Source organism: Polypterus senegalus, chromosome 7 (assembly GCF_016835505.1).
Source record: "Polypterus senegalus isolate Bchr_013 chromosome 7, ASM1683550v1, whole genome shotgun sequence".
Classification (NCBI taxonomy): Eukaryota; Metazoa; Chordata; class Cladistia; order Polypteriformes; family Polypteridae; genus Polypterus; species Polypterus senegalus.
The window spans coordinates 175837954-175863241 of record NC_053160.1 but is presented as its reverse complement, the minus strand read 5'-3'; the positions used below and the strand labels follow the sequence as shown (position 1 = coordinate 175863241).

The 25288-nt window shown below is 37.2% G+C and overlaps 1 protein-coding gene across 1 annotated transcript in view; it reads right to left on the bottom strand.

Moving 5' to 3' along the window:
- The window catches only part of LOC120533029 (H/ACA ribonucleoprotein complex non-core subunit NAF1-like), a 65572-nt gene that overhangs the window by 24621 nt on the left and 15663 nt on the right, over nucleotides 1–25288 (bottom strand). Inside the window, exons 4-6 of the mRNA XM_039759643.1 lie at nucleotides 18121–18214; nucleotides 15017–15099; nucleotides 9414–9574 (exon numbers count right to left, since the gene is read on the bottom strand). Coding sequence (XP_039615577.1) covers nucleotides 9414–9574; nucleotides 15017–15099; nucleotides 18121–18214 — 338 coding nt within the window. The remainder of the gene's footprint in view (nucleotides 1–9413; nucleotides 9575–15016; nucleotides 15100–18120; nucleotides 18215–25288) is intronic.

Sequence of the window (25288 nt, the reverse complement as noted above, 5' to 3'; positions counted from 1 at the left end):
ACCAGGCCATTAGTGAACAACAAACAGTGCACCCGGATGGATTCCTCATCACAGCAGGAGACTTCTACCACACAGATTTAAAAGCTTTATTGCCCAAATTACACCAACATGTGGACTTTCCTACAAGAGGAGACAACTCACTGGATTTGGTGTACACAACCTGCAAGGGAGCCGACAAGACCTCCCCCCTCCCCCATCTAAGTCTCTCTGATCACATCACCATTATGCTGAGACCTGCATACAGACCCAGAGCGAGAACCATCAGACCAACACAAAAGCAGATATGTGTGTGGCCAAAGGGCACCTCCAGTGCTCTGAGGTACTGTTTTAGCATTACAGACTGGGACATTTTCAAACAAGCAGCCACTTACAATGACCACACAGACATTGAGGAGTACACTGAGGTAGTTACAGCATACATTGCAAAATGTACTGATGATGTCACCCATTACAAAAATATCACTGTTCGTGCTAACCAGAAGCCATGGCTGACAGGAGAGGTCCACAGACTTCTGAGGATCCGTGACACAGCTTTTAGGGCCAGTGACACTGCAGGACTAGCCACAGCCAGAGTCAACTTGTCACGTGGTATCAGGGAAGCAAAAAAGAAGTACAGCAAGAAAATATCTGGACACTTCAGCAACACCAGAGATCCACAGTCTCTCTGGCGTGGCATCCAAACCCTCACTAATTACAAACCCCCACCACAGACGTATTAAAGTGACATCACACTGCTTAACTGCCTAAATGACTTCCTTGGCCGGGTCGAGACACAAAAGAGCACACGGGCACAGAACAACAAACCCCCCACACTCCCCAAGGGGCAATCTCCCTAGATTAAGCTGTTGTTCCCACATGTTTTAAAGTCATAGCCATTATTCCTGTCGCTAAGAAGCCCCTCCCATCTAGCCATAATAACTATCAGCCCGTAGCACCGACTTCCACCTTCATGAAATGCTTTGAGCGGCTGGTTATGCAGAGCATTAAGTCCATTCTTCCCCTTTCTCATGATCCATTTCAGTTTGCATACAGGTCAAACAGGTCCATAGAGGATGACATTTCTGCTGCTCTCCATCCAGCCCTCACCCACCTGGACTCAAAGAACTCCTATGTGCGAATGTTGTTCTTAGATTTTAGTTCAGTATTCAAAACAATCATTCCCCAGCAGCTAATACAAAAACTCAGCCGTTTGGGACTCAAGACCACTCTCTGCAACTGGGTGTTGGACTTTCTTACAGGGAGGCCACAAAATGTGTGAGTCGGCAATAACACCTCTAAGACCATCATGTTGAGCACTGGGGCCCCACAATTGTGTGTGCTCTGCCTGATGCTCTTCACCCTGCTGACCCACGACTGTATACCAATCTACAGTTCCAATCACATTTTTAAATTTGCGGACGACACAACCGTGGTCGGCCTCATCACCAACAATGACGAAGCCAACTACAGGAACGAGGTGAGTCAACTAGTCCAGTGGTGTAAAGACTACAATCTCTTACTGAACGTGGGAAAGACCAAAGAGATTGAGACTCCAGGAGAGGTCATTCACGGCACCCCCCACTGACCATTGATGGTGTAGCTGTGAAAAGGGTGAGTAGCACCAAGTTCCAGGTGATGTATATCTCAGAGGACCTCTCCTGGTCAGATAACACCACATCACTGGCCAAGAAAGCTCAAACCCACCTCTACTTTCTATGCAAACTGAGGAGAGCACAAGTTCCACCCCCCCATCATGTGCTCTTTCTACTGGGGCACAATCGAGAGCATCCTCACTAACTGCATCTCTGTGTGGTATGGAAACTGAACTGCCTCCTGCAGAAGTCCCTGCAACGCATAGTGGATGCGGCCAGTAAGATCATTGGTGCCCCACTGCCTTCCCTCAAGGGCATTTTCCACACCCATCTCATCCTTACGAGTCATCAGCATTTCTGGTGACTCCTCCCACCCCTTTCACTCCCTTTTTTGCCTCCTCCCCTCAGGGAAAAGGTACCGGAGCCTCCAGGCCCGCTCCACAAGACTGTCTAACAGCTTCATCCACCAAGCTGTCAGGATGCTGAACTCTGTCCACTACCTTCCCCCCCCTTGCCCTGGACCGTAACAAGAGTCATTAAATACCAAGTACCCTACTTCAGCTAGTATTATATAAGGACTCAATATTACATCTGCTGCTAAGTTTCTGTCTTTTTGTACATTGCATAAGCTACTCTATAATGCACCTTCTCATCGTATTTTTTTTTCTTTCTGTAATTGGCTTTTGCACTAATAACTATTGCACATTATACACAGGTCTATGTTACAAGTTCTAATGTTATTTATCTTATGTTATACTTTATACTTTTACATTTTATTGTACTACGAAGAGGAGAGAGAAACAGTATTTCGATTCTCCTGTATGTTTTGCACATATAGTGAATTGACAATAAAAGGCTATTTGATTTGATTTGAAAAATCATGCATAGATTAACTTAGAGAAGGAAGATCCTACTGCAATTTCAAGGCAAAAAATAAGACTTTCATTATTGCCACTTTTATGTCATTATAGAATAAGTTGTAAAGTAAAAACACACGAGCCTTGAGAAAGCAGTTTTCACCAATCAACTGTCAGCTGAGTAAACTGAGCGAGTGCCAAGGTTATTTCTATTCAATACAGTGCCAAATATAGCCACAATAAAGGAACAGGATATCTGTGTTTATCTTTGAATTATTAGAAACATAGCTACAGATTCACAGGGTCAATACTGTCACATATACAGAGCACTGCAAAATTGTTAGTTGCATTTTCAGGGCTGCTTGGATTCTTGCTTCTGACAAATCAAAATGGACCAAAAAACAGACCTACACTCTTTGGCGGTCTAAACCCACTGAAAAAGCCTCACCCTAGGCAGCCTTGTTCGAAATCATATGGCAGAATAGGCCCAAAAAACTGCCCCAAGTTTTTAAATGGTAGAAAGATTAAATCAATGCTCTTTTAAAAGGAGGGTAACCATTTAAAAACAATTTATACATCGGATAAACAAAAACAAAATTATTTGTTAGGGGTAGGTAACAAACACAAGATATGTACTCAACATAATGCATAATAACAAAATTAATGAACAACACAATATTTCACACATGAAAACTGCTTTTGGTTTTGTTCAATTTTGCATTTTGCAACATACAAATTTCTATTTAAATGATAACAAAAAAGATAAAATAAACAGAACATTTACTGGATGCACTATACAGCATCTAACCTTGTACAAGGCGCCAACCTTACACGCAACTGACTAAACACTATTTAAAAAAAAAAACAAAACTGGATTGAGTTAGCGTCACAAATTTCCAAATTGGCCACATTAGTTGTTTTGGAAAACAAGGCAAATCTCTCTAATCCTGTGTCATGCAATGCATTAATGGAAGCACAGTTTCAAGAGACATGCAATTAGTGGGCTTACTTAATTGCTAACAAGGAATAAGCAAACACCAACTTTTTATCGTTCATTCGATTTTTTTGAAACCAAAATATTTTTATTACTAGTTTAACGATAAAAATTTGACTAAAGCACTTTGGACACAAATTTGACTGGTACTGGAGTAATTGTGAAGTCACTTCAGTTATGACTAATTTCTACATTTATAATCAATCCAATTCAATAACTAATTTTGCATTACTACAAATGCATAATTATAATCAGAATATAAGTTTAATATGTCACTGTGCTCTGTGCAAATATTTTAAATCTTCTTTTCTGTTCTTCTCATATGTACAGCTAACACAAAGCCAGAATTAGCACATAGGGACTTATCATTTAGAATTGTTAGTCAAGCATCTTAAAACGAGACAAGTTAAGAACAACTGCAAATGGGCAATGTGTACTATTTCTGTGTGCCAGAGTCAGCATGAAATTGTATTCTCTCTTTGCATTGTTTGGAATGGCATGATTTACCTAAGTAAGGGCCTGCACATGAAGAAAGAGTATAAAGCCTTGGAACATTGCCTGGCACACTTCTGAAACTGACGGATAGATGGGAGATGCCATCATCCAATCCTGAAAATCCTTCCAGAGCAGCGACGAAAATGGCAGGCTGTATACATTGAGATCCCACTTCGGTCAAAAGTCTTGTTATGGCTTCCTTCGTCAGTAATGCAGTGTAAATTGTCATTAAAGAAAGCCAAGTTATTTCTCCTATGCGATTTCTTACCATCGTATCATTAAGGGATGGGTACCGCCTTTTAATATTATATCTATATAGTTTCTGGTTACTTAAGACGCCGCATTTGCAAAACGAATGTATCTCCAAGGTGCTAGTGCCCCCTAGAGGAAAACAATAAGCAATAGCAAAGTCTGATTACTTATGTGGCAGTAGGTTTTTGTATAGAAATTTTGAATTAACAATCTTAAAGTGATTTTTATGAAATCACACTTCTCAGTTTCAGGTTGGAAAAAGTCTAAAAAAGGTATGTGACATTTGAAATTTGAATTAACTTGATTATTAAGTTTTAATCATAAATGTCATTAACCAACTAATGGTCCATATACTGATGTAAATGTAAATCGTACAACAGCAAATGTCACAAACCTAACAAAGTGATTTTTGAGTTACTAGAGAGAAAATGTCAGTGAATAAATTCAATATATGCACATGTTAAGATAACCATGGTTGTCAATGATAATCATATCATTCTTTACAAAACCTACACTGAAATACTCCAATAATCCCAACCTCCCGTCCCGCCATCCATTTGTTATTGCATCAGGGTGAAATTCCTCTCTGAAATATATAAAATTATAACCCTGACTCTATTTAATACTGATGCCTTTCTTCACCAACCTGCTTAATCAACTTCAACATTGAGGTGGGCCTATTAGAGAAACAAGGAGCAAAAGATTGAAACCAAATTTAGGTAGAGCACCGTCCAATACAAGGCACATTCACTCTTATAAAATTAATCTAGAGTTATCAGTAAACCAAATATACCTGGTTTGCTGCATTAACTGGTCTTCATCTAAATCACAAGTACAGACAAACAAAATATCCTTAAACTAATAAAAGCACAATTACAACCTTTCATGTATTTATTGAATAAACCCATCCAACATTCAGTGTGTTGTGGAAAAAGTGAACGTCTGGAATTAATAACTGGTCAAACCTTCTTTGGCAGCAATAACCTCTAACAAGCACTAGGTAGCAGCAGATCAGACCTGCACAATGTTTAGGAGACATTTTGGACCGTTATTATTTACAGAACTGTTTAAGCTCAGCCATATTCTTAGGCTGCTTGGTGTGAATTGCTATTTTGGGGTAACTCAACAGCATCTCTGTAGATTTAAAGCCAGGGCTCTAACAAGGCCACTCCAAAAAGTGGGTTTTCTTTTTTTGAAGCCATTCTGTAGTAGGTTTACTTCCATGTTTAAGGTCATTGTCCTGCTGCATCATCCAGCCTCCACTGATCTTCAGCTGGAAGACAGCCACCTTGACATTACCCTGTAGGATCCCTTGATAAATTTGTGAATTCATTTTCCCCTTGATAGCTGCAAGCTGCTCAGGCCCCAAGGCAGCAAATCAGCCCCAAATTATGATGCTCCCTCAATAACACTTCACTACTGGAATGATGCTTTCATGTTCGGATAGAGTGCCTTTTTATACCAGATGGAATATTGTGTATTCTTCTCAAATAAATTTAACCTTAGTTTCATCAGTCCACAAAATATTTCTCCAGTAGTGTTCTGGAATCTTTGTGAAACTTCAGGTCTGGGGTTATTTTTTTTGCTCATTTTGGACAGCAGCGGCAACTGCTTGGTGTTTTGTCATGAACATTACGCCTATTCAATGACTTGCATGGTAAAGTGATGAAAAGCCTTTAACTGTTCTTTTGTAACCTCATTGAACATTCTTTATTGTGCCTAATCAGATCTTGACTGGGCCCACACTTCTAGGGAGAGTAGTCACAGTAATAAATCATCTCAATTTGCACAATTTGTGAACTCATCAATATCTAAACTCTTTGAAATTCATTTGTAACCTTTTCCAGCTTTATTCAAGTCAACAGCTCTTGACTGTAGCTCTTCTAAAAGCTTTTTTAGTGAAGCATACTTCATTTCAACAGATGATTCTAGTGAATAGAAGATTCAAGTCTCTTTTTGTTCTTTATTTCACCTTACACAATTTCTTGTATTAGGAACTTGTTAGTTTTCGTATAACCCTTGGGGTCAGAGAGCACGGTCAGCCATTGTGCAGGACCCTGAAGCAATTGCAGTTTAAGGATCTTGCTCAAGGGCCCATTAGACTAGGATCTCTTTTGGCAGTAACAGGGATTCAAACTGGCAACCTTCTGGATACCAGTGCAGATCCTTAGCCTCAGAGCCACTACTCTCAGTTTTTCTTTTAATAGGTCAAAGTATCTCTAAACCGCACCTTCAATTTCCTTTCACTGATCAGACTCCATGTTTGCCAACACCTGACTCCAGTTAATCTTTGTTGAAGTTACCGGCCTTAGGGGTTCACAGATGTTTTTCAAACTACACTGTGAATGTTTTAGTGATATTTTCATTATGTGTAAGAAAACACCACAACCATTTATAAGTTATTAGTTCAAAGATTGTTTGCTCATTGTTGTAACTTAGAGGAGGACCATCTTTTAAGACAAATTTATACATGAATGTAGCTTCTTCCAAAGTGTTCACATACTTTACTTTGACACTGTATATTTATTACACGTATGGAAAAAACTGGGGTACCTTTACAAGGGTTTTTTAATTTTACATACTGTTTTCCAATATAAATTTCCATATCTAACTACTCTTCAAAATACAGTATATACTGTATATGTGTATACACATACATATATACACACACACACAAAATGTACTTAAATATAGGGAACGGGTTACATGGACAGAAAAGACACCTTAGTAGTCTGCTGTCCAAAGCATTAACTGACAGACTTCCATTCCCATTTATACATTTACCAACTAAGCATTTCACTACATATTTAACTGTATGTATAATTTATATGTGAAAAATAAAATTTAACTGGCAAAAAACACACATAGTTGTTAAATTCAGAACTACATCAGAAATTATTATACACTGTTGTAAAACAAATCAACAAAATGCATTATCCAATGAAGGTGAAAAAAAGAAAGTATATGTATAAATACTAAGAAGAATAACAGGAAAATGCTTCCTGGTGTTCAAGTTCATTAAGGAAAATATTATTGGGCAATTAGATTAGACATGATGTTTAGACTGTGGGTGTCTTTCATATTCTAACCAGGAAAAGTTCTAATGTTCATCTTCCCAATTATTCTAAAAACATCACTGCTGATAAAAATCACCTGTAACCTTTACTCTTCACAGCATGCATTTCCTAATATTTTTTAATCATTTTTAGACACCATGATGATGTTACATTCTCTCATAACTAAACTAATACTTGCTTGCAAAACAGAAAATATTATTTGCCTTTTGGCAGCAACACTGTACAGTTTTTGCATGCAAAAATACCATATAACCCCCTTTAGTTATATTTCAGAAAAGCTGTGATTACTAACAATAATAAAACCTCTTTAATATACCGAAACAAATTAATAATTTTTGTGTTTACTTATTTTATGAAAGCATATAATTGAACTTGCTTCCTCCAGGCTAATAAATCTCCTGCTGTGACTGCTTTCTCAGTCAGTGCTGACTAGAAGTATATAGAGTATAAAGGGTCAAGATCTATCATTCTTTTGATGAGAAGCTATCAGAAGAAAGATCAATGCATGTTGTACAGTGAACTTTCACAAGCACTGGTCTTCAATTATGCCTATGATCCCTTTAGGAAGCATAAAATGTCTTTTACCTTATTAGACTCCAGTATCATGGAATGCTTTCATGCAGAGTGCTACAAGTACACTAGAGAAAAGGTCCTGTTTGTTTATAATAAATTACAGAATGTTATCAGGGACCGGAGGAAGGTTAAAAAATGGATATAGAGAATTTCAGAATGACTGCCAGAGGACAGAGAACTTTGACAAGGAAGAAAAGTATGAAAGAACTTATAAAAAAAAAATACAACTGCATAAATGTGAACATTAAGTATACTTGCAATATTTCAAAATTAAGTTAAAACAGAAATTCCACTATCAGCTAGGTAGGTGCAACAGGAATCTTGAAAGTATTTCTAAGATAGGAGGTAACCATCTATGCCTATAAAGCCACCAAGCAACAATTTATTTTAGCAGTCCTTCCTATTCCTATAACCCTCACAGAGCCGGATAATCCACTAGGCAACATAGGTGACCTCTTAGGGCATCGTAAATAGAAGTTAAGGCATGTGTGCTCGGAAATCTCAATGGTGCTATGGACACTGAGGGGTGCAGTTATGGTAACTCAAGGTGTGCCTGTACCGGCCCCCAACATGGTCCTTGAAGTCTAATAATACTGAATGCATGAATGCTATGGGCACTGAGGGGAGGTGAGGGGAGTCCCCAAGGTAAAGGGTTTGGTAACTTAAGGATCCCCACCTATGGCTCTATATGGGCTACAACTGGCACTAAACCCCCAACCCAATATATGGGATATCCTTTGATATGTCAGGAATTCCAAGCAACACTATAGCCTCTGTTCCATTTGGAGACTCCATGCTGCCACCTATTGGCCTGGAGAAATCACATCCTTCTCCGATCCTCCATGGCCCTATTGCTTTGCCTGTACTCTATCCTTCCCTTCCACAGTGTCACTATCTCCATCCCTTCCTCTCACTCTTTCTCTGTTGATTCCCAGTGGATTAGTTCCTACAGCATATCCTAGTAAAATTGTACAACTGATTAGTGGTCACCATCTTTCTAAGATGGCATATATTTACACTTACTGCCAGATTTGTTCTGATAGACCTATAATGAGTGCCAAATGGTGGCACAAAGCACTGTTAGTTTCTGACTGTTTAGATAGACAGTGCCAAAGTCTAATGTTTAAAACCTCACAACTTGTGAATTACTGTTAGTAAAGGATTAGTTAACAGGTTTACAAGAGCAGCTTTGTGCACTTGTTTAGCACCTTCAGATAAACCAATGACTGATGGTAAGCTCTAGCTAGTAGTGCAATAAGTTGGTAGATGACTGCTGGAGTAAGATATAGGAATGCAATGGAATTGCAAAAGTATTTATTAAATACTGTTTTTTTGCATTGAAGGGTCTATTCACACATACAATGGGAAACCTGAAAACAAATGAACATAACCCAGCAATTTTAAACAGAATCTCATACTGTTCCTCCAATTATTCCATGGCCCACTTTGCTGGACGTTACTTATCTTAAACATAGAGCTTAATAAAATCGAAAAACTATTGGCAACAGTTTTTGAGAAACTGTTAGCTGCAGTTAGAAAATTCTGCAAATAAATAAATAACCTACATTTCATTTCATTACCAAAAACAACATACCTTTGAAGTTTTTCTGGTAATATATATTCTGTCAAATCTTTCACATCTGGGGCAAAAAACATTATGTCTTTCATTTTGATGTCTTTTTCTGCAATATGTTCCGATGAGTTAAACCTTAGAATATAATAGGGATGGAAGACTGGTCCAAATATTTCAAACACCTGTTGTGGAGAAAAATGATTAAAGCATGGTGAAAAATAATAAACAATATAAGTTATAAATAAATATTACAATCGTGAGGGCAGTATGGTGATCCATTAATTAGTTTTGGCACCTCAATGCTCTAGTGAGCTATGCTTCATTACCAGGTCTGTCACTGCATGGATTTATACACATTCACCCTCAGTTAACCTCGAATTTCTATTTTTAATTCAATTTCCCCTAATATTCCAAAGTAGTTTATGTAGAGTTAATTGGTAAAACTAAATTAGCCTATATATTGCTTTATTTTTGGGCAGTGACAGCCTTTTCATGCTCTGTGACTCTTTGATGGTCAATGAGATTTTATACGCTGTAGTATGCTAGGCTGGTAATAATCACCTTAAGAAAAAAACGTTATGAAAAAAGACTCAATTACTAGACACACTCTTGACTCACTTCAGGTCGTATCGGAGGAGAGAATGAAAGCAAACCGGACGGCCATCGTGAGCATTGTGGTATATCCTCTCTTTGCCACGCCAACATGGAGGAGCTTTAGCCAACTAATTAATTATTCAACAGAAGTGTTTCAAGAAAAGCTGCTGAGGCACCTTCATACCTATAGAAATATGCCTTTATAGTGAGTGCATCACTCTGACTTCTTTGTGAACTTTAGCCAAGTCTAAAGTAATTCTTACGAGTATTTGTAAGGGGCTTGGTGTTGTTATTTTATTTAAATATTTCTGGAGCTTTTGCAAAAAAAGTTACATTTCCCCACTGGGACAAATAAAGTATTATCTATAATGGAATGCATGTTACATGTTTACATAATCATTACTGTCATGTGCAATAAAGTACAGTAAAAGTTCCTATTTAGATGTGTTAATCAGCATGCCACAAGTTACCACTCTTTGAGGCCATGCTTAGTCCTGTATGAATGTGGCTTGTAATGGACTGGTTTGTCTGTCAAGTCAGATGCCTTGCTTGTACCCAAAGCAACAAAGCTAGAATTTAGGTCCAGAAAAATGGATGGATGGCAAAATATTTCTAGAATTGTTAAGGAAACTGATGAATGAGAAAATAATATTTACTATGTTAGACCAAGTGTATCAAAACCATTCACATGAGAAGCACATACAGTGGTGTGAAAAACTATTTGCCCCCTTCCTTATTTCTTATTCTTTTGCATGTTTGTCACACAAAGTGTTTCTGATCATCAAACACATTTAACCATTAGTCAAATATAACACAAGTAAACACAAAATGCAGTTTTTAAATGATGGTTTTTATTATTTAGGGAGAAAAAAAATCCAAACCTACATGGCCCTGTGTAAAAAGTAATTGCCCCTTGTTAAAAATAACCTAACTGTGGTGTATCACACCTGAGTTCAATTTCCGTAGCCACCCCCAGGCCTGATTACTGCCACACCTGTTTCAATCAAGAAATCACTTAAATAGGAGCTGCCTGACACAGAGAAGTAGACCAAAAGCACCTCAAAAGCTAGACATCATGCCAAGATCCAAAAAAATTCAGGAACAAATGAGAACAGAAGTAATTGAGATCTATCAGTCTGGTAAAGGTTATAAAGCCATTTCTAAAGCTTTGGGACTCCAGCGAACCACAGTGAGAGCCATTATCCACAAATGGCAAAACACGGAACAGTGGTGAACCTCCCCAGGAGTGGCGGCCACCAAAATTACCCCAAGAGCGAGAGACGACTCATCCGAGAGGTCACAAAAGACCCCAGGACAACGTCTAAAGAACTGCAGGCCTCACTTGCCTCAATTAAGGTCAGTGTTCACAACTCCACCATAAGAAAGAGACTGGGCAAAACGGCCTGCATGGCAGATTTCCAAGACGCAAACTACTGTTAAGCAAAAAGAACATTAGGGCTCGTCTCAATTTTGATAAGAAACATCTCAATGATTGCCAAGACTTTTGGGAAAATACCTTGTGGAGTGGATGAGACAAAAGTTGAACTTTTTGGAAGGCAAATGTCCCGTTACATCTGGCGTAAAAGGAACACAGCATTTCAGAAAAAGAACATCATACCAACAGTATAATATGGTGGTGGTAGTGTGATGGTCTGGGGTTGTTTTGCTGCTTCAGGACCTGGAAGGCTTGCTGTGATAGATGGAACCATGAATTCTACTGTCTACCAAAAAATCCTGAAGGAGAATGTCCGCCATCTGTTCGTCAACTCAAGCTGAAGCGATCTTGGGTGCTGCAACAGGACAATGAACCAAAACACACCAGCAAATCCACCTCTGAATGGCTGAAGAAAAACAAAATGAAGACTTTGGAGTGGCCTAGTCAAAGTCCTGACCTGAATCCAATTGAGATGCTATGGCATGACCTTAAAAAGGCGGTTCATGCTAGAAAACCCTCAAATAAAGCTGAATTACAACAATTCTGCAAAGATGAGTGGGCCAAAATTCCCCCATATCGCTGTAAAAGACTCATTGCAAGTTATCGCAAACGCTTGATTGCAGTTATTGCTGCTAAGTGTGGCCCAACCAGTTACTGTATTAGGTTCAGGGGGCAATTAATTTTTCACACAGGGCCATGTAGGTTTGGATTTTTTTTTCTCCCTAAATAATAAAAACCATCATTTAAAAACTGCATTTTGTGTTTACTTGTGTTATATTTGACTAATGGTTAAATGTGTTTGATGATCAGAAACATTTTGTGTGACAAACATGCAAAAGAATAAGAAATCAGGAAGGGGCAAATAGTTTTTCACACCACTGTATATAAAGCTTTCTCTTATGAGACTATTTTGGTAAAATGAAACTCTGTCTTAAATTTTCTTCTACCACATGGTCTTTTCTTTGTGGCTATACCTGTATGGTGCTTTTTCACTTTTCAGCCAAGAGTTACATTAATCATACCAGTTACAACAGCAGCTTTAGTAACTGCCTTTGTGTTAAATACAGACGGTGAAACAGCCACATGGCATTTTACAAAATGTTGCAATATATAGTGAAGACGTAACATGATGGGGTGTCTGACTGTGTCAAAGGGCAGTAAAGGTCTCCTGGAAACTGGGGATGGTTAAAGCCAGAGAGGACTGGAAGATAGAGTACTCTAACACACAGTTTCAAAGGACAGCACTTCTCTTGGCAGTGGGGTACTATATTTGTTTGTTAAGAAGGCAGGCAGCAAAAAGGTTCACATGGAGATCCAGGCCTTTAGGGGTTACACTTGTGGGAGAAGAGCAAAGGGAAAGGCAGTGATTTGCTGTGGTATTTATAAAGTGGACAAGCTGAAAAGTTATTATACCAGACAGGCAAGGACAGACCTGAACAAAGAGAACAGGACCATTTTGATTCACTATTTATATGTTTTTGTTCTTCATGTTATCCTTATTCAACTCTCTCTCTCTTTACAAATAAAACACCTAAACCATTCTGGAGATTGTTGAGTCATCTTAGCATTATTCCAAATGTGGAGAGATACTAGAAGAGTACTCTTCTTTAATAGTGGATATAAGACTGTCTCTCATAACATTGCTAATGCAATGTAAAAGAACATTCACTTAAGGGATATCAAGAGTGCTAATGTTTTTTCTGTTTTAAATGGGCATTGGGGCAGGGCTAAGAATGATACATGGCTGTAACAAAACAAAAATAAGCTTTTTTAGTCTTACATTGAGATGGAATATTATTCATTTAAAAAGGCAACAACTGTAAACTTCCATGATCAACTATGATTATACTTTAAAGAGCAGAGCCTTTTACTTCCCGACAACAAATTTTTTTCCCTATGTTTTAAATGTATCCTAATAACAAAAAGGGCTGACTTTCATGAATGCAACTCTATGAGCTTAGAAGACTACATGTGAACAACTGATAATGAGTATAATATGTAGGAAATAGAAATAATCCAGTTTCTAGCAATCAATAAAAAAATGAAGTATTGAGGAAACAAAACAGTAATCGTTTCAATAAACCTATAACACAGTCTACACATTTCATCAGGTGCTGAAGCAGAGAAAGGTCCAACACAATATTATTTCACATTGAATACTGGTGTTATAATTAACCATATTATTTACGGAAGCCAGATGCGCTGCTAAGGCCTGCTTTCTACCTTGTGCCTGATTTTGATAGGATTGGCTCAGAACACCTGCAATCCTACATTGGTTTAAGCTTGTTTTTAGAATGCTATCATATGCACTACAGTATTTTACTAGAACATTGGCATTAATATGTGTTATACTTTTAAAAAAAAAAAAAATGATATCAGCTTCACTAACAACACCTTATATTGCCTGTGGTAAGGTACAAGGAGCACTTAATTACATTCATATTTATGCTTACACAGTATTTAATTATTAATTATTCACTGCAAGTCATGTCCATATATGAGAGGCACATAACACATTTCGGTTATCTGAAGCTGTTGTCAAGTACAAATACCTTTTGCAGAATATATATTGCTTGAAATCCATTTCCTTTGTAATTTAAAGTTTAGGTTTAAAAATTTTAAGACTTAGAAAACTGACAAACGTTTATCATTTATTTGATTGTGGACAGTCCTTTTTAAAATTTAGAAGCCCTGAAAATCTATAAAAACAAACAACTTTAACAAAATTGTACATCTCTTTATTCAAAAGTCAACATTAAATTACATTACCTTTTGTAAAGGTAGAGCTTTTTTTAATTGCATGCAACAGATTTTACTATTGACCTTTTAAATGTACTGGTCTAGTGGCTTATTCAAAAGAATGCCTCTGCCAACTAGTCATTTTACATCTAAAAGTGTTTAATCTAACAGTGACTATCATACAGCAGTACCATAAAAATGCACAGCTTCAAAGACAACCTATTATGACAGCAATGAAGAAAAATCTGGTCTTTTGCAAAAGAAAACTGCTGAAAAAATAATTATTGCAATTCTCTTAGAAATCCTTAATGGTGGCTATAAATTTTTTTATTCCAAGATTGGTATTAAGTAAATTATCAGGTAAACAAAAAAATAATCTATCCTTTAGATTCTCATCTTTCAAGAGCAAATGGGCATCCCTTTTTTCTTTTTAATCCAAGATTTATATGTTGTAGCTATATACATTAGCCTAAAAACACGAAGACAACCCAGGATAAAAAAAAGAGACGTTCTGCTGATAACCTTTTAATTCTGCAAACCAATGCCTTTTGTAGTAGAAGTTAAAACATTTAAATAGATAATGAAGTCTGAAATAAAATCTATTCTTCTCTTCTAGCAAACTAAATTATTCTGGGTTGAAGGTCAGGATGAGTTCCACCTTTAGGTGTTATTTGAAATTATATAAGAGTAATTCTTAACATTATTAAATAAATGGATTTTCTACAGACGGAATAAAGAACAAAATATAAAATTAAATGTTTCAAAAGAGAAGAAGGGGAAAAAAGGACTAACATGACACATAGAGTAGAAAAAGGAAATAAAATGTTCTGAATTTCTATAACTTGCTCTAACTTACCTTTCCAACTGCAAGTCGTTTCTCATTAAAGATGATACTGTTATCTTGAATTGGCAGCGTGTCCTTCAGTGATTCTATGATTACTGAAAATCAGAAATAAACATTTATCTTACAAACATGTTTATGAATTAATTAGTCAAGGTTCATTAAGTAATTTGAAATTAACTTATGATTAAATTCTAGATCACTTCCATCTTCCATATTATACAATATGGACAATAAGGAAATGTCAAAAAATCTGGTATATAAAACATGTAAAAATATGCAATTTCAATTAAACATTCACTAGTTGAACCAACCAGCTTTAAAGTTTGCCTTTTCAGAGATGAAAAATGGGTTGAATGGGGGGAAAACAAAATCTGAAAGATAAATTTATAAAGCCTAAGCACAGTAGAACCCATATTATCCAAGGTGACATGGACCAATGCTACATCGGATAGCTGAAAACTTGGATAAATCGTGTGGTCCTAAAAGTGCTGATGCTGTGCAGAGAAGGTGGAGGCTGATACAGAAAGACAAGAGAGATCAGCTGACGTCATCATGGAAGTGCACAGCGGTCAGAGGTGGGCTCTGCATGGCTGACTCATGTAGTGCTCCATTTGGCTCACTTCGCAAAGCACTTGCCTGTGAGCTACAGACCACAGGTTAACAACAAACCATGTTGCAAATATTCTAAATGAGATGTTTCGTGGTGCGAGTCCACAACAATTCCATTGGTGAGAATGGTAGGATTTACAATGTGGACGGGTGGAGTGTAGTGGCACCGCTGTGAAGAGAAGATGGGGGATGCCAGAGGGACAGATCGGCTGATGCCACCTGGAAAGCATTGCTTACAGTGGTTAAGAGACAGACTGTCGCTGAGCCAGAGAATGAGGGTTTGCAGTTCCCACCAGCAGTTCAAAATAGTGCTTTGAAATGTATAAACACAAAGTCCTCAGGACGGCATGGTGGGTATCGTTGCTGCCTCGCAGTTAGGAGACCCGAGTTTGCTTCTCGGGTCCTCCCTGCGTAAAGTTTGCACGTTCTCCCCGTGTCTGTGTGGGTTTCCTCCGGGTGCTCCGGTTTCCTCCCACGGTCCAAAGACATGCAGGTTAGGTGCATTGGCGTTCCTAAATTGTCCCTAGTGTGTGCATGTGTGTGTGTGTGTGCGCGCCCTGCCCGGGGTTTGTTTGTTTCCTGCCTTGCGCCCTGTGTTGGCTGGGATTGGCTCCAGCAGACCGCCGTGACCCTGTAGTTAGGAAATAGCAGCTCGGATAATGGATGGATGGACAAAGCCCTCAGTGAATGAAACAGTATAGCATGCGTACACGGTCAACACTGGAGACACACTGACAATAGCCAAGGAAGGGGTGAGTGAATCATGCCCACATTTCCACAGTCACCAGTTTCTTCAATAGGAATTCGCCAGGCAAATACAGTAGAGCAATTTAAAAAACTGCTGAAAACACATTACTTTAACATGGCCTTCTCATAACTTCACTTTAACTTAATACTGATACTCTGTATGTTCAATTCATCATAATAACTATTCATAGTGGCTCTAAAATCCGTACTGACCCCTACTCTCTCTTCTGTTTCTTTTTCCGGTTTCTTTGAGGTGGCGGACTGCGCCACCACCACCTACTCAAAGCATCATGGTGAACCAACATTGATGGACTGAAAGCCAGAAGTCTACGTGACCATCATTATCAGGTCCTTCCATGAAAACCCTAAATACAAAGAGGACTGTTTGACTTATGTTAGGTAGATTGCCCAGAGGGGACTGGGCGGTCTTGTGGCCTGGAACCCCTACAGATTTTATTTTTTTTCTCCAGCCCTTGGAGTTTTTGTTTTTTTTGTTTTTTTTTTCTGTCCACCCTGGCCATCGGACCTTACTTATTCTATGTTAATTAATGTTGACTTATGTTTATTTTTTATTGTGTCTTCTATTTTTCTATTCATTTTGTTAAGCACTTTGAGCTACATTTTTTTGTATGAATATGTGCTATATAAATAAATGTTGATTGATTGATTCTGTACAGTCAAGGTTAAAAGTACAGATTTTACTCACTCAGTACATCATTCACGGCAAAGCTTTTATGAATTACTCACAGGCTCTTCTTGGGTAATTTGGAACCTCAGTAAATTACGGCACTGATAAACTGTGTTCTACTGTATTACTTAAACAAGATGCTTTTTATTTTTAAAGACAAAGTTATTTCTACACAAACGTGGTATATATGTATATATATTTGCAATATGAGATTTTGCTTTGAAGTTAAGCGTTTTCCATAAATTTAAAAAAAATTCATAATGGATCTTCTGGGGCACAGAGCGCCACCAGAAAATAAAAGCCTAAAAATGTAGTGAATACATCCTCTTCAAAGCAATAAAACTTTTTTAAAAAATGCCATCCGTATTTCCAACTCATGTTTATGACTACTAAAAAGAATTTGAAAATAATCATTTTGACATATATTCCTAGTATTATACATGAGGTAAGGATACATTTTCTATTTGCGTTAGTGACAGAAATGGCATTCCTGGGAGGAGTTCTCACATAAATACAGAAGTAAATCAAGCATGTGGCATGAACAGTTTACTGTGATTTTGTCATTCAAGAGGAAACCATGCCCCTGTGGGTGAAAGGTTGTTGCAAAGGAAGACAAGCACCGATATTGTGCACATAGCTGGTCTTCTTTAAAAATGGCTCATAAAATTGGTATATTTTGTTTGAAAAGAACATGTATGTGTTATTTTCCAAAGTGAGTGTAATCTTGAGATGTGGATTCATGCTTGACAGCTTTGTTCGCTTTAAAAATGGATATATCTGGCAAGTTTCTAGTCTTTTGTTCTTCAGTATTCTCATGCCCCATAATTTCACTTAGAAAAGGCAGGACTAGCTATGTATTTTAAAACATTTATAGAAAACACATAACTTCAGAATGAAATTTCATGTGACAAATGCATATATTCCATATTTGTGAAGAAAAGAGAACATTTCTATAAACAATTAATTCAAAGTGTAAAAGGGTCATTATGTAGAATATTAAAATAAAAGATGCATTTAGAAGGGCAAAAGACAAAAACTGAAGATTCAATTTTTAAGATATCAGGCTCCATACCTAACCGTTCAATTATACTTGACACTACACCAATGGGCATTAAAACAGTATTTTCTGGCACAACAATTGTGATGTCTTCTTCATCCGGTAGATCCTGCAAAAACAAAACAAAAAAAAAAAAAAACACTGGTGAGAGAAATATTTAAAATTAGCTGTCTCTAAAAGGCCTTGCATAAAAGCTCAGTTGCATCACTCTTGCCACTCCTCAGATATGGCAAACTTCAAGGAAACAAAGCCATCTATACTCATTCGATTACACATCGGTACAAGTTGAAAATTGATCATGGTTCAATTGCTACACAGAACTATTAATTTACTTCAGACAGTGATGAAGTGGTGCAATGGATAATGCTGCATCTCTATAACTCAGAAATCAAATTACGAGACTGCATGAAGTATGTAGGACAGAACAGATTGTTCAGCAGCATGTTCTGCAGCTTTGTGAGAAAGGACAGCACTGAGCACTGTGTCCCTGTGTACCAGCCCTAAAGGAGGCTTTTATGATATCAACAGTTTCAACTGCAGCTGTAATTAGTATTTGCAATATTTCAGAATGGATTTGAAAAGCAAGAGCAAAAAGGCAACCCTTGTGATAAAAGGAGCTCCATGTACTAATGTCTTATTTTTAAGTCATACATTGCCTGACCCTGCTTAACCCACATTAGGATTTTTTTTTTTTGACCCTGTGTTAATTCAGGGTGTATTCCAGACTTTCAGCAGATGGCATGTTAGCATAAATGACAAATATGACCTTAAATGATTCAGCCTCAAGCAACTCAGAAGAGAACGCATTCTCTTTCTGAACAGCTGGGAGCTACAATGGTATGGATATTTTTCAAGTATAAAACTTGTTTCATTCACAGATATTACTAGAATTATACACTGAAATGACAATCACACAATCGACTTGCCTGTTATCGAGAGTAACAGTATAATTCATATGACATCTTCCTTCTATACACTTTTATAGACATACATCCATTTTACATTCAGACAGGTCAATGTCAGTAATTTATACACTATAGTAGTGAATCCTGTCTTTATCAGACAACTCATTTTACTGCCCTATTCATTTTACCTTTTGCTTTCTTAATTGGTGTTTTTGATGTAACAGAACACAAATTTTATATATTTCATTTCTGCATTTATTTTCCTAACCCAACATTTCAACAGAGGAGAGACAGCTGCATTCGTCAAGGTAAGATCCAAGTATAGAAGTGCTGCCAGGCCGCTACAAAGCGGACAACAAACATAACAAAAAATGGAGTGCAATTCAAGGGTTTCGGGGTCAGTGTCAATCACAAGGCAGGACCAAACTTGATGGATTTCCTGTCTATAAGAAGGCTGAATCATGCACACACCTACATTCAAATGCAGCCAAGTTAGAATATATCCACAACTCTTTGACATGTGAGAGCAAAAACACAAAATACAGTACTTGTAAACTCCATACAGACAAAATCTATGAAGCAGCAACACTATTCATTACATCAGTTTTTGTTGGGGTATTTTAAGTGTAGTCCCCATCTTTTGAATTTTGCATCTAGAAAAATTGTAACTCACTTCAGCTAAATGTTACAATCCTTTACCAAAAAGAAAAGAACAAACAACTTGGTTGCTCTAAGATACTGACTCATTATTCTGGGGTAACAGAAAAATGTTTGCAAAAGGACAGTCTAACGTTAAACTTCTACATTGTTGAGAAGCTCGTATTCTGCAATGGGGAGCCAAACAGAAGAATAAAGTGAAAAATATAGACAGGAATTTAGAAAACAAAGAAACAAACACCTCAACCACAATAACAAAACAGTCTAGCAGAGGTTATTTCTTACTTGTTCTTTAAGAGTTAAGGAGTCCAAAAATAACTTGTGCTGCATTCACGTGCTCTTGGACAAACAGGAAATAGGAGATGGCAACTTGGAAATTCCGTGGGAACACTTTACCTACATGGAAATGCAAGTTGGACAATTCAGACAAAACAAAGTTATCTGAACTGTCCGAGTTATGATGCAACGATGACCTTACACCTTAGTCAATTGTTTAAAATGAAATATATAACTAGGTCAGCCTGAAATGCCAATTTTTTGATCAAATTGCATTTGGAGCAAACTGATACCCATTCAATTTATTAGTTTTCATTTTCAAATAAAATGGTGTTTATCTTTAATTATTATTATTATTATTTTTTATTTTGCATAAAAAGTAGCAAATCAACAGCAGTGTCTTGTGCCCCCAAAGAGTCAAACCGGAAATTCATGTCAATGCACTTAAATGGGCAGGTGAAACAGCTCGGAATTGTCAGAGCGGACATGAATGCTTCATAACAACATTGGAGACTTTAAAAATGGCATAATGAAAAACCAATCGAGAAGATGATACAGAATATTGATCTATTTATCTATATATCTATTTATTTAGGAAGCTAATCAAAGACTTGATTAAATGGTGTGACTCAAACCACTTACACCTGAACACCAGCAAAACCAAGAAGCTGGTGGTGGATTTTAGGAGGCCCAGGCCCCTCATGTACCCCGTGATCATCAAAGGTGACTGTGCAGAGGGTACAGACCTATAAATACCTGGGAGTGCAGCTGGATGATAAATTGGACTGGACTGCCAATACTCTGGCAATGCTCTCAAAATCAAGAAAGGACAGAGCCGACTATACTTCCTTAGAAGGCTGGCATCTTTCAACATCTGCAATAAGATGCTGCAGATGTTCTATCAGGCGGTTGTGGCGCGTGCCCTCTTCTACGTGGTGGTGTGCTGGGAAGGCAGCATAAAGATGAAGGACGCCTCACGCCTGGACAAACTAGTGAGGAAGGCAGGCTCTACTGTAGGCATGGAGCTGGACAGTTTGACATCCGTGGGAGAGCAACGGGCGCTGAGCAGACTCCTGTCAATCATGGAGAATCCACTGCGTCCACTGAACAGGATCATCTCCAGACAGAGGAGCAGCTTCAGGGACAGACTGCTGTCACTGTTCTGCTTCACCGACGTACTGAGGAGATCATTACTCCCCTGCACTATGCGACTCTTCAATTCCACCCGGGGAGGTAAACGTTAACACTACACAAGATTATAGACTGTTATACCTGCCTCGCACTCTCCACCTTGCATTTTTTAACTTGCACTGCTTTTTTTATTGCTTTTTAATTAATATTACTTTTATCAGTATGCTGCTGTTGGAGTATGTGAATTTCCCCTTGGGGATTAATAAAGCATCTATCCATTTATCTATCTATCTTCTTTGGTGGAATATCTACTTTTAGAATATCAAAACATTTAAACTAACAGACAAAACATCACAAATGTTTTCATGTTTTCTAATATGGATCAAAACCATTTTGCATTTAATTCCACATTCTTATGGAAGTGTAAAATTAATCTATTTACTCAAATGAACTCGTGTATCAGAAAAGACAAAAATACTCTGCTTCCACAGATAACATTTAAAGTTAAATTCCCTGCTATTATACTGGAAAGAAAGCTTTATTGTGTGGCATTTTACAATCTAGACTTTTTATTGTTGGATATTATTCGAGACATTCCACTTTAAACTCTCTAAAAAGTCTACCTCTTTTACAAGTTGAAAAACCAGTTAATGCTCACCAAGGTGACTAATGATTAACAGTTACTAACCATGCAAACATGAGTCTGGATGAATTTTGAACTTTATTAAAATGTTATTAAAGGAACTGTCATAGCAAAAACAACAAGGGTAGAGATGGCATTAGGATGGCAAGTAAATGCAATTTCCAGAAGATTAAGTCGATTTGGGAAATTTTAAACACATTTTATTAAATAAGAAGAGCACTTTCAAGGTTTACCAGAGGTTTAGATGTGATGTGGTGTAATATCAATCAAACTACTCATTACACTAAGGTAAAGCATTAGGAAAATAGGAAAAGGGAACAACGAGGATAATCATTCATACAAGGGAGACAGGAAGTTATTTTACAGAAGATAAGAATATTCTAGATGTATTTTTTAAGGGGACAAAACAAAACAAAAACATTCAAAGGCTAGGTTCAGACTTACAGTGAAGCAAAGAGCAATATAAATGAATGGGAACTAGCTCCTCTCAAAGGGAAACTTCATTGATCCCAAGGAGACTGCAAGTTAATTATGGACAGGAAACACTGCCACAAAAAAAGTGGAGGTCAACTGAAGAAAAAAAATAAAAAAGTACATCTTTGGGACAAGTTTGCTTGATGAACTTAAATGAGCTCATCTCTCCTTTATCTTTTTAAAAGCTGCAAGCCACACCTCACTAATCTTTGAACGAGTAAAAGATCAACAATAAGACAAAAGTACAAATATTCTTTAGACAGTGTAAAGACTGCTGAAAATAGTTATTATTCTTCTATCGCTAAAGGATCTTTTCCATTTAGACAGAATGGCAAGAAAGGAAAGTAATGTCACTGCTCGTAAAAGCCAATTGTTTAACGGTCTTTCTCTTCGGCACTACTGCCAAACAGTCTAGACATTACTTGTGACATTTATATTCTTTTCATATGTGTTTATTGTGACTGACAGAGGTAAGAAAACAGAAAATAACAAAAAAAAACAGAGTTTGCAAGTAGCCTTCAGCAGAATTCCTGAGATTATATTCTCAGAATTATAATAGCTATGCTATGGTTTTATGGTGTTTGTATGGCTGCTTTTTCTTTACTACCTCTTATAGAAATCTTACTTTACTTTAGCTATTATGAGAGATTTTTATGTTACTAATGAAAGTGAACCCCACAGGTTTAGTTTTTCCAGGATCTGCAGAGTGCCGATTATTGTTTTTCTGTTCTACAACTGACCTTACCTAATGCTAGTAACATTACTAAATTAGCACTACTGTGAAACTTTAAATGTGAATTTAAAATAGGTTAATAAGGTAATTATAGTCCTAAGTACAGAGTCCAGTGAGTATGATTAACTTGCCTCTAATACACTAAAGATAACTTATTTGTATATACATCAAGGCTTGACATTAACCTCCTTACCATTACATTTTTTCTCAAAAAAAAAATGTAAAGAGCACTGCATTTTTAAATCTCTTAAATCTCATCTTTCTACTATAAAACGTGCAAAATGCTAAAAGTCAGAAGTGTAATAAGTATAATGATACAAATAATAATGATGAATAATAATAATGATAATAATATGAACAGCACACTGCATATGTGCAAGTGACAGGAGTGTCACTTTCACATTCCCAGAATCCCTTTCAGTTTCACTGCCTGAAGACAGATTCACTTCGTTATCACTGCTGATGAGAGGAGTTTCTTATGAGATGCCATTATGAGGCTAGAAGTATTTGTTCTACACCGTTGTTCATGTAATGCTCAGGGACTGAAGTTTATGCAAGGCATGCCTATACCGTTGCCCAAGGAACACTTGGCACCAAGTCTGTTGGCACTTTTACAGCCAGAGTATCCTTGGTTTGTACGCTGAATTATGCCCGACACTAATGCTAAAGAGGTTAAAGGGAACCCAATTTCAATTGTTAAACTGAAGCAACTAGCAACCAACTCTTGGCCTTGGGTTGACATTCTACAATAACAACCCTGCCTTCTAATCAGAGAGACCTGGTTGAATACAACTATGAGACAAAAATAAAGGGCTGAAAAAAGCCACAGAATCCATAGCCAATACAATATGTCCCTATTCATGTTATTTAATGGTTTTCATTTTACTTCAAAATGACTAATGCCTTACAGCTTCAGGAGTACAATCAAAGTATAGCCTACATGGACATACTTCATTAGTCCCCATGTCTGCATATGTTTTCTCCACGTATTGATGTTTCCTACCAAAGCTTAAAGAAGCACAAGTTGGGCTGATTGGCAACTCAACAGTAAACTTCCTTAGTATGAATGAGTTAGCCCTGTGATGAACTGGCAGCCCTTTGACAGATGGCGACTGCCTTGTGCTCAAAGATGCCATAATGAGATCTTGATCCATTGAATACCATAATTAATAAAATTAAATTTGTATAATTTGAACAACCAGTAAACCCCCCCGATTTTCTAAAGAATCGCAAATCCAAGAATGGCAATCACTTTCTGTTCCCTCCGATCTTTGGAGGGATGAAAAATGCTGGAGGGTGGGAGCATCCTGGGAAAGTTTTCATTTAATTAAATAAATATATTTGTACTAAAATTAACCAATTTATTAAAACTAAAATTGAAATGTAATTGTTATATCATTTAAGTCCAAAATGTATTTGAGTTGCTGCACTTATAAGTAAAACAAATATCGGAGTGCAAAGGTTTAAATGAAGTAAATTGGAAACAAAAAATTCATAAAATGGTAAATTCAAAATAGTTAATCAGAAATTTTCTTATAAACAACATTTTTGGTAAAGATGGTTTCCTGTCCATGAACTAGCTCTCCCTGGTATGGAGTAGTTAAAACCTTCACTTTTTTTTTTTTTTTATTAATTTTATTACAATCCATACAAAGCAATTAAGTTTTTACAAAAAGAAGAATTGAGTTAAGAACAGATCGATCCCCACCCTGAGAGAGAGCAAGCCAAATGGCGTAAAAATTTAAGGCTTGTAAACATACCTAAATTAATAAATTCTCTGTGCTTTATAAACTTATTTTAAAATATTACTGATTAGATCCTGCCATGTTTTGAAAAAAGTCTGTACAGATCCTCTAACTGAGTATTTGATTTTTTTTCCAATTTCAAATAATATAACACATCAGTTTCCCACTGACTTAAAAGAGTGTTTGGGTTCTTCCAGTTTATCAGAATAATTCTGCGTGCCAAAAGTGTAGTGAATGCAATCACAATTTGTTTGTCCTTCTCCACTTTAAGCCCTCTGGAAGAACCCCAAACACAGCTGTTAATGGGTTAGGAGGGATTGTGAGTCCAAGGCTGTCTGAGAGGTAATTAAAATTTTTGTCCAGAATAATGTTAATTTGGTGCAGGCCCAGAACATGTGACCCAGTGAGGCTGGGGCTTGGTTGCAACGTTCGCAGGTTGGATCATGCCCTGGAAACATTTTGGAGAGTTTTAGTCGAGACAGATGTGCTCGATATATAATTTTGAGTTGTATAATTGTATGCTTTGCGCATATGGAGCTCGAGTGAATTCTCTGCATTGCTACTTTCCACTCCTTTTCTGATATATTAATTGAGAGATTTTTCCCAGTGTCCTCTTGGA